This window comes from Netta rufina, assembly GCF_964035555.1.
Source record: "Netta rufina genome assembly, contig: SCAFFOLD_157, whole genome shotgun sequence".
NCBI lineage: Eukaryota > Metazoa > Chordata > Aves > Anseriformes > Anatidae > Netta > Netta rufina.
The window spans coordinates 2514-13872 of NW_028168838.1; the positions used below are offsets into that span (position 1 = coordinate 2514).

Consider the following 11359-nt stretch of genomic DNA (forward strand, 5'->3'; position numbering starts at 1 on the left):
GGGGAAGGATTTGGGGAAGGAGCACAGGGAAAGAGCTGGGGAAGGAGCAGGGAGAAGGAGCAAGGAGAAGGAACGCAGGAGCCAAGCAGGGAGAAAAGGAGAACAGGAGGAACACGGGGAGGGAGCTGGGGAAGGAGCCAGTGAAGAAACGGGAGGAAGAGCACGGGGAAGGAGCACAGGGGGAAGGATTTGGGGAAGGAGCACGGGGAAGGAGCCGGGGAAGGAGCAGGGAGAAGGAGCACAGGGAAGGTCCAAGGAGGAGCAGGGAGAAGGAGCCAGGGAAGGATCTGGGGAAGGAGCCAGAGAAGGAACAAGGAGAAGGAGCAGAGGGAAGGAGCTGAGCAAGGAGCGAGGAGAAGGGAAGGAGCAGGGAGAAGGAGCACAGGGAATGGATCTGGGGAAGGAGCCAGGGAAGGAGCAAGGAGAAAGAGCACAGAGGGAAGGATTTGGGAAGGAACAAGAAGGAACACAGGGAAGGAGCCGAGCAGGGAGCAGGGAAAAGGAGCACAGGGAAGGAACCGGGGAAGAAGCACGGAAAGGAGCTGGGGAAGGAGCAGGGAGAAGGGAAGGAACCAGGGAAGGATCTGGAGAAGGAGCACAGGGAAGGAGCCGGGAGCAGTGCAGGAGGAGAAGGAGCAGACGAGAAGGAGCCGAGGAGGGAGCAGGAAGGAGCACGGGGGGGGGGAGAAAGAGCCCCCGGGGCAGGATTTGGGGCAGGATTTGGGGCAGGAGCTGGGATCCGTGCTGGTTCCCATCCCGGCGTGCCCTGGCTGCGATCCCTCCGGGCATTGAACACCCAGAGCCCGGCACGGTTTGGTTCAGCACCAAGGCACATTTTTAGGGGGCGAGGAGACCCCTCGGGGGGGGCGGGGGGGCTCAGAGAGGCTCCTGGAGCCCCTGGGGGGGCTCGGGCTGGCCCCGTGGGGACGCCCCCTGATTTATTTGAGCCCCCATGGCAGCAGCAAAACGTGGTTTATCCCACAGGAGGGGGGGCTGAGAAGGGAACTGGGGTTATAAAACCCCACAGGAACCCCAAGAGGGTTCTGGGGGGGGGGCACAGCTCATTGGGGGGTGGGTTTGGGGAGCACAATGGGGCTGTGGGGTCGGGAATGGGGCTGGGAATGGGGCCAGGACAGCTCCGGGAGCATCACCCATGGGTGCAGCTCCCCGTAGCCCCCCCCCCCCGTGGCGGTGCTGCCCCCGGGGGTCTCCCCCCCCCCCCCCCCCTCCTGCAGCTTTCCTGATCTCTCCCTTTTTCACCCCACAGCCGCGATGAGCCCCCAGCCCTGAGCAGGCCGCGATGCCGATCCCCCCCCCGCCGCCGCCGCCCGGCCCCCCCCCCGCCCCCCACCTTCAGCCAGGTAACGGGGGGGGGGGGCCGCTCCCTCCCCCCCTCAGCACCTTTGGGTGCCCCCCCCTTCCTTCCCCATCCGTGCCTCAGTTTCCCCGGCCTCATTCTGCGCCCGGGGGGGGGCTCCTCCTGTGTTTTTTTTTTCTGCCCCTCTGTGGCTTGGGGGGGGGGCTTCCTGGGGTGCATGGGGGGGTTGGTGGGCAGAGCTGGGGGGGCACACACCCACCCTGGGGGGGCTCACAATTGGCTGGGGGGGCTCACGCCTGCCCTGGGGGGCTCAAACCCATGCTGGGGGGCTCACGCCCACCCCTGGGGGCTCACGACTGGCTGGGGGGTCTCAAACCCACCCCTGGGGGGTCTGACACCCACCCCTGGGGGGTCTCACACCCACCCTGGGGGTCTCAAACCCACCCTGGGGGCTCAAACCCACTGTGGGGGTCTCACAACTGGCTTGGGGGGCTCAAACCCACCCTGGGGCTCTCACACCAACCCTGGGGGGCTAACAATTGGCTGGGGGGGCTCATGCTGCCCTGGGGGTCTCAAACCCACCCTGGGGGCTCACAACTGGCCTGGGGTCTCGAACCCACCCTGGGGGGCTTACGCCCACCCCTGGGGGGCTCACAACTGGCTGGGGGGGCTCATGCCCACCTCTGGGGGTCTGACGCCCGCCCTAGGGGGCTCACAACTGCCCCTGGGGGGCTCACAACGGGCTGGGGGGGTTCACGCTCACCCTGGGGGGCTCACAACTTCTCTGGGGGGCTCACAACCACCCTGGGGGGCTTAAACCCACCCTGGGGGGCTCAAATCCACCCCGGGGGTCTCACACTCCCCCCCGGGGGGGGGGGCTCCCCTCACCCCCAGGCGAACACGGAGCCCCCGAAATTGAGCCGCGAGGAGCAGCGTGGCCGGGGGGCGCTCCTGCAGGACATCTGCAAAGGGACCAAGCTGCGCAAGGTGACACAGATCAACGACCGCAGCGCCCCCCTCCTCTCGAAAGTGAGTTACCCCTGACCCCCCCCGTGCCTTTTTCCCCCCCCCAGGGGGTCTCTCAACCCCTCCGTGACCCCCCCCCCTCGCTGCCTTTCTCCTCCCCCCAGAGCCCAAGGCTGGCTGCGGAGGCGTTTCGGGGCCACTCCAGCCCAAGGGGGGGCTGTTCCAGGGCGGCGTGCCCAAACTGCGACCCGTGGGGGCCAAGGACACCTCAGGTGGGGGCCACACTCGGTGAATTTTTTTCCCCCCCCCCCCCCAGGAGAAGCTCTGTGGGCAGCAGGGGGGGGGCTGGGCTCTCTCTGCCTGTGCCCACCCCGAGGATTTGGGTATTTCGGCACTCTCTGTCATACCCAAATCCCCCAAATCCCCCCCCCAGCTTCCCGGGGGGGGGGGCTCCTTTTGCATCCTGGGGGTGCTCAGCGCCCCTCCCAACCCCTCACTCCCTCTTAATTATTTTTTTTCCCCCCCCCCTCAGCAGAAAGCTCAACGAAACAAACCCTCCAAGTGCCCGGCTCCCGAGCGGCCCGCCCCCAGACCCCCGGTGCCGTCCGCCCCCACCTCCCGGCAGCCGCCCCCCCCCCTCAAGACGATGCCGACGGCGGCCGAGGCTCCCCCCCCGAATTACCCCGCACCCAAAGACCCTCCCTCCCCGACCTCTCCCGCCCCAACGCCGCTTCCAACCCCTCGGGGGGCATGAAGCACAGCTCCTCCGCCCCCCCCCCCACCCCCCCCGGGCCGCCGCAACGCCCCCACCCCCAAAATTTCCTCCTACAACCGAGAAAAACCCTTACCCCCCACCCCAGCTCAACGCCCCCCCCCCCGCCGCCCACCACCACCACCACCACCACCACCACCCCCCCCCACACCACCGGGACGGGCCCCCCCCAGCCCCACCGCCCGCCAAACCCCCCCGTCCCCCGTTAACCTCCGAACGGGGGCTCCGGGGGGCAAACCCTCGCCGCCGCCGCCCCCCCCCCGCCGCCCCCCCCTCCTTACCGCCAGCCCCCCGGCGTCCCAACGGCCCCCCCAGCCCCGTGGCCGAGGCCGCCCCCGAATTGCCCCAGAGGCACAATTCCCTGCACAGGAAGCCCCCCGGCCCCTTAAGGGGTTTGGCGCCCCCCCCCCCAAATTCCGCAGCCTCCCCAGCTCTCCAAAGCAGCCGCCCCCCCCCCCGCCGGCAAGGGACCCCCCCAGCCGGGGTGCAGGTAAGCCCAAAGCTTCAGCCCCTGTAAGTTCTGGGGGGGGGCTTTTTTTGGGGGCTGGGGGGGGAGATTTCCCTTTTGGGGGTGGATTTCCCTTTTGGAGGGGGGGAGATTTCCATTTGGGGGGGGGGAAGCGGTGGTATTGGGATGCGGTGGGGTTTTTCCCCCTGGGGGGGGGTCCTGCTGTGGGAACCCCGCGTGCTGCTGGTGGCACGGGTGGTCCTGCAGTGCCCTGGGGGGGTCACATCTGTCCTGGGGGGGCTCACACCCACCTGGGGGGGTCTCACGCCCATTCTGGGGGGGCTCGCACTCATTTTGGGGGGGCTCATACCCATTCTGGGGGGCTCATGCCCACCCCGGGGGGGCCTTATGCTGACCCTGGGGGTCTCGGATTCACCCGGGGGGGTCTCAGACCAGTTCGGGGGGGGCTCACACCCACTGAGGGGGGTCTCACACCCACCCAGGGGGGGCTCACGCCCATTCTGGGGGGGCTCATACCCATGCTGAGGGTCTCACATCCATCCGGGGGGGTCTCATACTGACCCTGGGGGGGGCTCACGCCCATCCTGGGGGTCTCACACCCACTTGGGGGGGGTCCCACACCCATTTTGGGGGGGCTCACACCCACCCGGGGGGGGTCTCTTGCCCATTCTGGGGGGGGTCTCACACCCATTCTGGGGGGGGTCTCACACCCACCCTGATCTCCTCTCCTCTTTGGGGGGGGGGCAAGGAGACATCAAGATCACCCTCCCACATCCCAGGGGACCCAATCCCTGCCCCCCCCATTTTTATTTTTATTTTTATTTTTATTTTTATTTTTCCCCCCGGGGGGGGGGCTCCTTCCTCACCCCCCCCACCCCCGTCTCTCCCCGCAGCCCCTCCGCCCCCTCCGCCGCTGCTGCGCAACGGGGGGCGCGACGCCCCCCCCCCCGCCACCTCCCCCTTACCGAGTTCACGGCCCCGCCGACCCCCCCGGCCGCGGGAAGCCCCCCACCGCCGCCCACCCGCACGCCGGCCGGGCCCCCCCGCCGCCCCCCCCCGCTGAGAAACGGCCACCGGGACTCCATCAGAGCCTTCCTGGGTGAGTACCGGGGCACGGGGACAAATTGGGGGGGTTTGGGGGGGTTTGGGGGGGGTTCTAGGGGCAGCACCGAGCCCTTTGGGCTTCATTTTGCCCCCCCCTTTTATTTTTATTTTTTTTGTGTCCCCCCCCCCCCATTTTTTTTTCCCCGCAGACGACTTCGAGTCCAAGTACTCCTTCCACCCCGTCGAGGATTTCCCGGCCCCCGAGGAGTACAAATTCTTCCAGAGGATTTACCCCAGCAAAACCAACAGAGGTGAGGGGGCCCCCGACCCCCCCCCCCGGACCCCCCCAAAAAATTTTGGGCAGGTGGGAGGCCAAAAAACCCCCCCTGGGGGGGCTCTGAGTGCCCCCAGGAGCAGCACAGAGGACGCGGCTCCTGCCCCCGACGCCCTCATTGTGGGGGGGGGGGTTATTTTCAGAGCCCCCCTACCCGTGGGGGGGGGCACGGGGGGGGCCCTAAACCCTTTTATTTTTTTTCCTGGGGGTTCAGCCCCCCCTTTTCTCCCCACAGCCACCCGCGGGGCCCCCCCTCTGCCCCCCATCCCCAGGTGAAAGCGGGTGGCGGCGCCGGCGCCTGGATCCCGAGCGGAGGCACGGAGCTACCCCCCCCCCACCCAAAAAATATCCCCCCCCCAAAAAAAAAAAACCTGCATGAGACCCTCCTGCCCCCCCCCCCAGCCCCCCCTCCCCGTGCCCCCCCTCACCCCTCAGCCCTTCCCCATCACGGCACGGGGGGTTTTGGGGGGGGGGGGGGGGTCCAAGCACGGAGCCCCCCCCCCGGGGAGTTTTGTTTGCACAGGAGCCTCATGGGGGGGGGGGGGCAGCGTTTTTGCGGGTTTCACACCCCCGTTTTAACACTAAATCCCCAAATTTGAGCGTTTTACCGGGGGGGGGGGCTCCGTTTGCCGTTTGCCTTACGCTGAGCGACCGCCGGTGCCCGGGGGGGGTCAAAAAAAAAAGGGGGGGGGGCTCCCGTTAACCGGGTCCGTGCTGCAGAGGGAGGGGGGGTAGGAGGAGAGGGGGGGGGCGGTTGTCCTAAAATCCTCCCCTTTCAGCTTTTTTTTCGGTGGTGGTTTTTGTACGGCGCTGGGGCCTTCCCCTGCAAGGGGGGGGGGACACGGGGGGACGCGGTTTGGGTTAAAAAAAGGAAGAATTGGTTCGCCCCGTCCCTGGGGGTTGCCGGGGGGGAAGGGGAGGAGGGGAACCCCCCCACACACCTCCCCGTGAGCCCGGAATTGGGTTAAATAAAGGAAATAACGGTGAACCTGTGTCCCTGAGGATGTGGCGCCTCGCTGGGGGATCTGCTGGGGGGGTACTGGAGCACTGGGGATACTGGGAGCACTGGGAGCTGGGACTGGGGATACTGGGAGGGCTGGGGAACTAGGAGTGGGGAATACTGGGAGCACTGGGGAGCTGGGACTGGGGATACTGTTATACCGGGAGCACTGGGGAACTGGGAGTGGGGAATACTGGGAGCAGTGGTGACAGTGTCAGTTCTGGGGAGCTGGGACTGGGGATACTGGGAGCACTGGGAGCTGGGACTGGGAATACTGGGGATATTGGGAGCACTGGGGAACTGGGCGTGGGGATACTGGGAGGACTGGGGATACTGGGAGCTGGGACTGGGGATGCTGGGAGGGTTGGGGAGCCTGGACTGGGGATACTGGGGGGTGCTGAGGGTACTGGGAGCTGTGGGGAGCTGGGCGTGGGGATACTGGGAACGGTAGAGAACCGGGACTGGTGATACTGGGGAAACTGGGGATACTGGGAGCCATTCAGGGCCATGGAGCCTCTCCTCGCCCTCAGGACTACATCTCCCAGCAGGCCTTGCGCGCCGCGGCATACAACTCCCGGCGTGCCCCTCGCGTTGGCGCCAATTAGCCGGAGCGCTTGGCGCGGGACTTGGCGATTGGCTCCGGCGGCGCGGGGCTCGGCCAATGGGGGCGAAGGGGGCGTGGCCAGCCCGGCCTGGTGGCGGGAACTGAGGGGCTGCGGCTGAGTTGGCGCCAGGAGGTTGGCGGGGGCTGGGGGGGGCTATGGGGGGGATTTGGGGGGCTTATGGGGGGCTATGGGGCAGGAATAGGGGCAGGACCCCTGGGTTATGGGGCAGGGGGCATCTGGGGGCCGGGATATTGGGGCGGGGGGGCGGCTGGGGGGGGGGTTGGGGGCTATAGGGGGATTTGGGGGGCTATGGGGGGGATTTGGGGGCTATGGGGGTTATGGGGCAGGGAATAGGGGCAGGACCCCTGGGTTATGGGGTAGGGGGTTGCGGGGCATTGGGGCAGGGCTATAGGGCGGATGGGGGCAGCGATATGGGGTCGTTGTGGGGCTGGGGTGTGTGGGGTACGGCTGGGGGGGGCACGTGTGGGGTGAGGGTGGGGGGGTGGGGTCATGTTGTAGGGTTGGGGGGCACAAATATGGGGTTAGGGAGCTGGGATGGGGGTCACGTTGTAGGGTTGGGCACATGGGATGAGGGTGAGGGGCTTCGGGGGATGCACACAGGGGTAAGGGCGGTGATGTGGGGTCGTGTAGGGCTGGGGGCTACGGGGCGGTGTGGGCAGAGCTGGGGGGGGGGGACATGGGGTGGGGGTCTCCCGGTGTGACGCTGCCTCTCCCACAGAGCCCCCCCGGCCATGCCCAGCACCCGCTCCCGCAGCCAGCCCACCATCGGCTTCCCCCGCCGCCGGAGCGCCCGCTGCCTCGCCGCCCCCCCGGCCAAGCCCCCCCCAGCCAAAACCTCCAGGATGACCGCGACCCCCCTGCCCCAAACCTCTCGCCTTTACCCAAGAACCCCCCAGGACCCGGCTCGGCCCCCCCGGCCCCGCTGTCTCCCCGGTGCCAAGCGCTGCCCCTGAGCCCCCGCAAGCGCCTGGGTGAGCCCCCAACCCCCCTTGGGATGTGGGGGGGGGTCCTTTGGGGTGCGAGGGGCTTTCCTCTCCTCCTGGGAGCTTTTGGAGCTCTTGGGGCTGAGCTGTCCCCTCGTGTCCCCCCCCCGGACAGGCGATGACAACCTGTGCAACGTCCCCCCGCGCCCTGCCCTGCTCCCCGGCCAAGCGCAGCAAGGAGAACCGGGGGCGCCGCCTGCTTTTTGGGGACCCCGCGACCTCCCCGGGGAAACCGAGCCCCCCCGAGAAGCCACCCAACACCCCCACGAAGCTGAGCACCCCCGAGAAGCCACCGACCCCCCCGGTGCCACCCACCCCACGCCGAGGCCAGGAGACCCCCCAAAGCTCGGGGCGCAGCGGGGACCCCGTGCGCACCCGGCTCTTCCGACCCGAAGGTGAGCGCGGGTAGCCCGTAACGGGGGGGGGGGTCCGGTCCCCAAAGCGCGTTTGCATCCGGGGGGGGGGGGTCCGTACACCCTCCCCTCACCCTAATTTTTCCCGTTCCTACGCAGGGAGCTGCTACCAGGAGGCGAAGCGGGCTCTGCACGCCGCCGTGCCCGAGCGTTTGCAGGGCCGGGAGCGGGAGGCGGGCGCCATCCGGCAATTCCTGGGGGAGCACCTCCCCGCACGGCGCCCCGGCAGCCTCTACATTTCGGGCCCCCCCGGCACGGGCAAGACGGCGTGCCTGAGCTGCGTGCTGCGCGACTGCCAGGTGCCTGCCACCCCCGAGAACCCCCCCCCCCCAAAAAAAAAAAAAAAATTGAGGAGGGTTTGGGTTGGGTTGGGTTGGGTTGGGTTGGGTTGGAGAGGGTCCCGTGCGCACGGTTCGGAGCGCACCGGGGGGGGTTTTTTTTGGGGTTTTTGCAGCTGGGATTTTAACGCCCTGACCCCCCCCGTTTTTTTTTCCTCTCCCCCAGCAGGATGAGCTGGCGGGGAGCCGGGTGTTGGTGTTGAACTGCATGGAGCTGAGCTCCCCCCAGGCCGTTTTCCCCACCGTGGCGCAGCGCCTGGGGGTGCCGGGGGCCGGCAGGGAGGCGCTCAGGGGGCTGGAGAAGGAGCTGACGACCCCCGGACCCATGCTGTGAGTACTGAGTTTTTGGGGGACCAGGACCCAAATCCCATCCTCTCCCTAGCTCTGGACACCCCCAGGAGGTCGTGGGGGGGGGTGGATTTGGGGCCGAGTTAATTTTTTTACCCCCCCATCCCGCAGTTTTGCTGGTGCTGGACGAGCTGGACCAGCTGGAGAGCAAGGGGCAGGACGTGCTCTACACCATCTTCGACTGGCCCCGACTGCCCGGCTCCCGTCTCGTCCTCATCGGTGAGCCCCAAATCACCCCAAAAATCGGGATCTGGACCCCCCCCGACCCCTCCTTAACCCCTCTGTGCCCCCCCCACCCCCCCCCTTTCCAGGGGTGGCCAACGCGCTGGACCTGACGGAGCGCACCCTGGCGCGGCTGCACGCCCGCCTGGCCCCCGGCCCCCCCCGCCTGCTGCATTTCCCCCCCTACAGCCGCCAGCAGCTGGCGGCCATCCTGCAGGAGCGCTTGGCCCGGGGGGGGGCCGAAGCCGTGCTGGACCCCCCCGCCCTCCAGTTCTGCGCCCGCAAAGTCTCGGCCGTGTCCGGCGACGCGCGCAAAGCCCTCGACGTCTGCAGGTAAAAATTAAAAATAAAATAAAATAAAATAAAAATAGGGGGTGGGGGGTGGTGGGATTCTGGTTCCAGTGACCCCCCCCTCACCCAAGGGGGGGGTTCTGGGGGAGTTGGGGGGCTCCTTGTTATGGATATGATAGGATGGGGGGTTTAAGCTGAAAAAGCAGAGGTTTAGGTTAAAGGGGTTTTATTATTGGGTGTGTTTGGGGGAAGGTGGTGACGCCGTGTCTTGGGGGGGTCACCGGGGGGGGGGTGCAGGAGGCAAGGAAAGGGGGTGCTGAGCCCACCTCGGGGTGCTGAGGGGGCCGGGGGTGTTTCCCCACAGGCGAGCCGTGGAGATGGTGGAGCTGGATGTGAGGACCCAGACCCTCCTCAAGCCCCCGCCGGGCTGTGAGTAACCGGGGGGGGGGACATGGGGGGGGTCCCACGGGGGCAGCCTCAAACCCTGGTGTCCCTGCATGGGTCCCTCCCTGGGTCTGGCTGGGTTTGGGGCCACCCCAAAAAAACCCTGACCCCCCTTTTCTGCCTGTAGGTGACCCCCCGTGCGCGTGGGGCTCCCCCACGTCTCCCGCGTCCTCTCGGAGGTTTTTGGGGACAGGATGGCGGCGGGGGGGGGGGCGCGGAGCCCCCGACACCTTCCCCCTGCAGCAGAAAGTCCTGGTGTGCTCCCTGCTGCTCCTCGCCCGGCACCTGCGCGCCCGCGAGGTGACGCTGGGCAAGGTGAGGTTTTGGGGATGGGGGTTTTGGGGGGGGTCCTGAGGTCCTTGGGATTTTTTTGGGGGGGTTCCTGAGGTCCTCGGGCTCTTTGGGGGGGGTCCCTGGGGTCCTTAGGGGCTCTGAGGTCCCCAAGGTCGCTGGGGTCTTTAGGGTTCCTGATGTTCTCGGGGGTCCTTGGGGGCCTTGGGCTTCTTGGGGGTCCCCAAGTTCCCTGTGGTCCTTAGGGTGTCCCCAGGCTCTCTGAGGTCCCTGATGTCCCCAAAGTCCCTGGGGTTCTTAGGGTCCCTGATGTCCCCAAGGTTCCTGGGGTCTCTGGGGTCCTTAGGGTCCCCAAAGTTTCTGGGGTCCCCGGGCTCTTTGTGGATCCCTGAGGTCTTTGGAGTCCCCAGAGTGTCTGAGGTCCCTGGGGTCCTTAGGGTCTCTGGTGTCCCTAAGGATCTTGGGGTCCCCAGGCTCCTTAGGGTCCCTGATGTCCCTCGTGCTCCTGGGGTTCCTGGCATCCCCAAGGTCTCTGGGGTCCTTAGGGTCCCCAAAGTCCCTCATGCTCCTGGGGTCCCTGGTGTCCCCAAGGTCCCTGGGGTCACCGGGCTCCTTGGGGATCCCTGAGGTCTTTGGAGTCCCCAGGGGTCTCTGGTGTCCCTAAGGGCCTTGGGGTTCCCGGTCTCCTTAGGGTCCCTGACGTCCCCAAAGTCCCTGGGGTTCTTAGGGTCCCTGATGTCCCTGGGGTCTCTGGGCTCCTTCGGGTCCCCAAAACCCCTCCCGTTCCTGCGATCCCCGACGTCCCCAACATCCCTTGTCTCCTTGTGCGCCCCCGAGCTCCCCACCACCCCCAAGCTCCTTAGGGGCTCTCCCGGGTCTCTGGGCCCTCTCGGGGGGTCCCCGTAGTCCCCGTGTCCCCCCCCCCAGCCTCACGCCGCCCCCTCTGCCCCCAGCTCCACGACGCCTACAGCCGCGTGTGCCGCCGGCAGCAGCTCTGCGCCGTGGACCAAGCCGAGTGCCTGGCCCTCGTCACCCTGCTGGAGGCTCGCGGCGTCCTCCAGCTCAAGAGGGCCAAGGAGGCCCGGCTGGCCAAGGTAGGACGATTTGGGGGGGTAGGAAAAGGGGGGGGCACCTCCTGAGCCCCCCCCCCTTTTGTGGCGCTGAGCCCCCCAACTTGTCCCCGTCCCCAGGTGTCCCTGAAGATCGAGGAGGAGGAGGCACGGCACGCGCTGCAGGACGCCGCGCTGGTGGGGAGCATCCTGGCACGGGGGCTGCTTTAGGGACCCCCCCCGTGGCCCCACAGCCCCCCCCCCGGACACCACAGCCCCCCCCCGGACACCACAGCCCCCCCCCGGACACCACAACCCCCCCCCGGACACCACAACCCCCCCCATTTCCCCCCCAAAGCGCTCGGCGCATTTTTATCCATGGATACGTTGGGGGGGGACCTGGCTGCTCCTGGCTCCAGCAGGACCCCCCCCCCCCTTTTTATCTCATTGC

At 67.5% G+C, this 11359-nt stretch overlaps 2 protein-coding genes across 2 annotated transcripts; both read left to right on the forward strand.

The window, feature by feature from the left end:
- Nucleotides 1–1300: 1300 nt before the first annotated feature.
- On the forward strand, nt 1301–5356 carry LOC311221826 (WAS/WASL-interacting protein family member 2-like; the record flags this gene model as incomplete). Its single annotated transcript, XM_084307225.1, is given in 14 exon segments — nt 1301–1338; nt 1340–1361; nt 2213–2347; nt 2451–2556; nt 2817–3055; nt 3057–3299; nt 3302–3347; nt 3350–3504; nt 3507–3546; nt 4419–4465; nt 4467–4529; nt 4531–4624; nt 4779–4880; nt 5139–5356. Coding segments are annotated over 14 exon segments (1371 nt in total). The 3' UTR covers nt 5180–5356.
- Nucleotides 5357–7260: 1904 nt separating this feature from the next.
- On the forward strand, nt 7261–11139 carry CDC6 (cell division cycle 6; the record flags this gene model as incomplete). Its single annotated transcript, XM_084307226.1, is given in 15 exon segments — nt 7261–7368; nt 7371–7500; nt 7628–7650; nt 7652–7907; nt 8025–8224; nt 8433–8591; nt 8593; nt 8723–8830; nt 8923–9166; nt 9489–9553; nt 9696–9698; nt 9701–9771; nt 9773–9883; nt 10813–10953; nt 11050–11139. Coding segments are annotated over 15 exon segments (1710 nt in total).
- Nucleotides 11140–11359: the final 220 nt, after the last annotated feature.